The following is a 3634-nucleotide window of genomic DNA, read 5'->3' as shown; positions in this document are numbered from 1 at the left end:
ATCTCAACAGACAATTTAGGGGAAAGAATAGTCTTTCTCACAAATGATAATAGAATAACTGGACATCCATATGCAGAAATTAACTTGAATTACTACTTGATATCTTATATAAAAATTTATGCAAAATGGAACACATATCTAAGTGAAAACCTAAAACTATAAGATTTCTAGAAGAAAATACAAAAGAAACTCTTTGTAACCTTAGATTAGGTAAGATTTCTTGATACAGCACCAAAAGCACAATCCATAAAAAGAAAAATTGATAAACTGTACTTCATCAAAATTAAAACTTCTCTTTGAAAAACACTATTAAGAGAACAGAAAGACAAGTCACAGACTGAAGAGAACATGTGCAAAGGATAATACTGAGAAAGAACTTGTATCCAAAATACATTTAAAAGCTTTCAAAACACAATAGGACAATTTAAATTTATAAAAATTGGGCAAAAAAACATGGACAGACTCTTCACCCAAGAATATATATATATGGAATGTAAGCACATGAAAAATGTTCAACATTACTACTCATTAGGGAAATGCAAATTAAAAGCACAATGAGATACCGCTGTGTATCTATTAGAACAGCTAAAATTAAAAAGACTGACCATCTCAACAGTTGGCAAGGATGGAGAGGAAGTGGAACTTTTGTATGTTCCTGGTGGGAATGTAAAAATGTACGTTAACCTTGGAAAAACATTTGTCAGTTTCCCAACAAGTTAAGCATACACCTGCCACATGATCCAGATATTCCACTCCTTGGATTTATCCAAGAGAAATGAAAGCCTATGTCCATTCAAAGCTTTATACACAAACGTTTTTAGCAGTTTTATGTGCAATAGCCAAAAGCTACAAACAACCCAAATATCCATCAGCCCGTCCAAAAAAGTTGTGGTGTATCCATGCAACGGGCCAGTAGTTAGCAGTAGGAAGGAATGAACTACCAGTATATGCTACAACATAGTGAATCGCAAATAATTATGCCAAGGGAATGAATCCTGATTTTTTTTTTTTTTTAGAAAAGTATATACTACATGATGCCATTTACATGAAATGACAGGAAATACAAATTATTGTATAATGACAGAAAGCAGATCAACAGTTACCTACAAATGAGGTGGTGAGAAGGGAGGGGTGCAAGAGAGGGATCTCAAAGTGCAGGAAAAAACTTCTGGAAGTGATGGATGGTTTCGCTGTCTTGATTATGGTGATGGTGGCACAGGTGTAGATACATCAAACTTATCAAAATGTACACTACAAATATATATGGTTTATTGGCATGTCAATTATACTTCAATAAAGAAGTTTAAAAAATTAAAAATAGATGCAAAAATATATTTACAGGTACACATGTTCCTTACAATTTATGAAGCTACAGTATACACATGCACACACAAAATGACAATGGTAGACAAACTAATACTTTATGCACAAGTGAAAAAACATTCTCTTATTTCCATTCTCCCTTTCCTTATTCCCCTAATTCCCATTTAAAGAAGAAAAGGGGGAAAAAAATCAATTACACCATAGCCTAAATAAGGAGAAAGAAGAGCGAATCAGAAGTAAACCTTTGGGGTTTTTGTTTCAAAGTATAGACAGGCAGGAAGGAGCAAAGAAGATAAATGGTTATCTGGCAGAGAAGGAAAGTTAGAGGGTGCTGAATAGAAGGTTGGGGGCAGATGAGAACATTTAGAAAAACCATAGAGGGCATTTCTTTCCCAATAAAAATGAATTTGTATCTAAATATCTTCTACAAGTTACTTATATCACTGCCATATGTCTAGCTAGGCAATGCAGCATGAAAAATAAATATTGTTAACATTAGGGAAACAGTAATAAAAATGACAAGTTCCCCATCCAAAATTTATTGTACTGAGTCACTGCATCTCTCAGCCTCCCACCCAACATGTTTTTAAGCCACCTTTCTTTGCCACCCGTTGGGATCTGTTGGGGGATATAAATCATAATATTTACCTAAGCTGGCATTTCCTTCCCCAAAAGTCCCATTCCAATTTCCAGGCTTAAAAGAAGTTTCCTCCAGGTAAAATCATTTTACTAGAAATATCACAGAATAGCTCATTTGTCCCTTCACAATGGGACACTGTTGTAATAAACACATTGCTGGAAATCAAAATGATGGTCTGCATAGATAAGAAATCATTCGAAGGGTTGGTCGTCAGTCCCCTAAAACACTAGAAGTTTAAAAAAAAAAATTGTCTCAAGTCAGTAGAAGAAAAAGGGAGATGCCATACATAGGTCCGCGGCACATCTTTTTCCTTCTCCAAGACCCTGGAGGATCTGCTTCTTGTTTTAGTTTGGTGCTTTGGGGGTTTGGCTGTTTCCCTCCTTCCACCTCCAACCTCCCATCCAATAAGATGGCTGGGTTATTTGTAGTGAGAGGAATTCAAGGGCAAGAGCTTTTTTTGGGTGAGAAAGGCTATATTCAGCTTCACGCCACGGTGCTGTGAGTGACAGAGCTGGGACTCCAACCTTGGCAGGCAGGCTGGCTTCAGACTCCCTGCTCTTGACCATGACACTGTTAGGACCTCGCCTGCGGAAAGAAACATCCTTGCTTGGGCCATAACCCTGTTGCCACGATGGAGGTAGATAAAATTCTCAGTTTTCTCCCATTTGGTGCATCACCAAAAAAGTGTCAATTACATCCTAATTACTGCATTTTCAGTTGCTAAAAATAACATAGGGGAAAAGAACAGCAACCCAACTTTCAAATCTCCCAAGGCATCTGCCATCTTATGATAATCACTTTATCACATTCAGGCAGAATGCGAATTTTGTTAGGAGTGAAGTTATATAATAATAGCATCTCATAATGTCGTTCTGTAAGCAACGTTTGCTTAAAAGTGGAATTCCATAGGAGGAAGCAACGTAATAAAAAGAAAAAGGCAGAAAAGGCAACACAAGACCAGGGGCAACAAGGAATTAGCTGCAGAGAGCATCAAGATACAAAAAGAAACTGTATATACTAAATAAAAAGATCCTCTAGTGTATTAAACTAATTCCTCCCACAAGGAAAAAGAAAAGAACCATGTGGAGCAAGGGGAAAAAAAGGACACGATTTACTGCCAAAGAGTTGGATTTTTACCCTCAGTTTCCCACCAATAACTGAGTCATGCTCGTCAAACCCTTTCCCTGTACGAGGTATGAATTCACTGAACAGGAAAAGGTATTTAAAGCTACCTCTCAGAGAGGCAGTACTTCTGCAGGTAACGTTAACATATGCAATTTATTATAATTTTATATCCCTTATTCATTCTTTCCTTGATTCATCTGCAGGCTTTCTCAGCCTCAGCACTACTGACATTTTGGACCAAATAATTCTTTGGGGAGAAAGGCGAGCTGTCCCATGCATTGCAGGAAGTTTAGTAGCCCATCCCTGGCCTCTATCCATCAGATGTTACCCCTCCGGCAACGGTGACATCTAAAAATGTCTCCAGACATTGCTAAATATCGCCTAGGAGGCAAAATCATCCCCAGTTGAAAACCACTGCTCTAATATTTCATGAGCAGGCACAGCTCTAGCTGCTGCCAATAACTGTCATGAACAAGACAAATAAAATGCCTATCTTCAAGGAGCTTACATTCTAATCCTAGAGTAGGGACTAACAAGATTCATTTT

General features: G+C 37.4%; 1 protein-coding gene across 1 annotated transcript in view; it reads right to left on the bottom strand.

Annotated features, from left to right (window-relative positions):
* Positions 1-3634, bottom strand: part of ARHGAP10 (Rho GTPase activating protein 10) — a 285825-nt gene that overhangs the window by 102318 nt on the left and 179873 nt on the right. The window contains exon 15 of the mRNA XM_012660012.1: positions 3079-3167. Within this exon, the coding sequence (XP_012515466.1) occupies positions 3079-3167 (89 nt within the window). The remainder of the gene's footprint in view (positions 1-3078; positions 3168-3634) is intronic.

This window comes from Propithecus coquereli, unplaced genomic scaffold (genome assembly GCF_000956105.1).
Source record: "Propithecus coquereli isolate 6110/MARCELLA unplaced genomic scaffold, Pcoq_1.0 Scaffold65, whole genome shotgun sequence".
NCBI classification, from domain to species: Eukaryota; Metazoa; Chordata; class Mammalia; order Primates; family Indriidae; genus Propithecus; species Propithecus coquereli.
The sequence above is the reverse complement of the archived record's forward strand: the minus strand, read 5'-3'. Positions and strand labels throughout refer to the sequence as shown.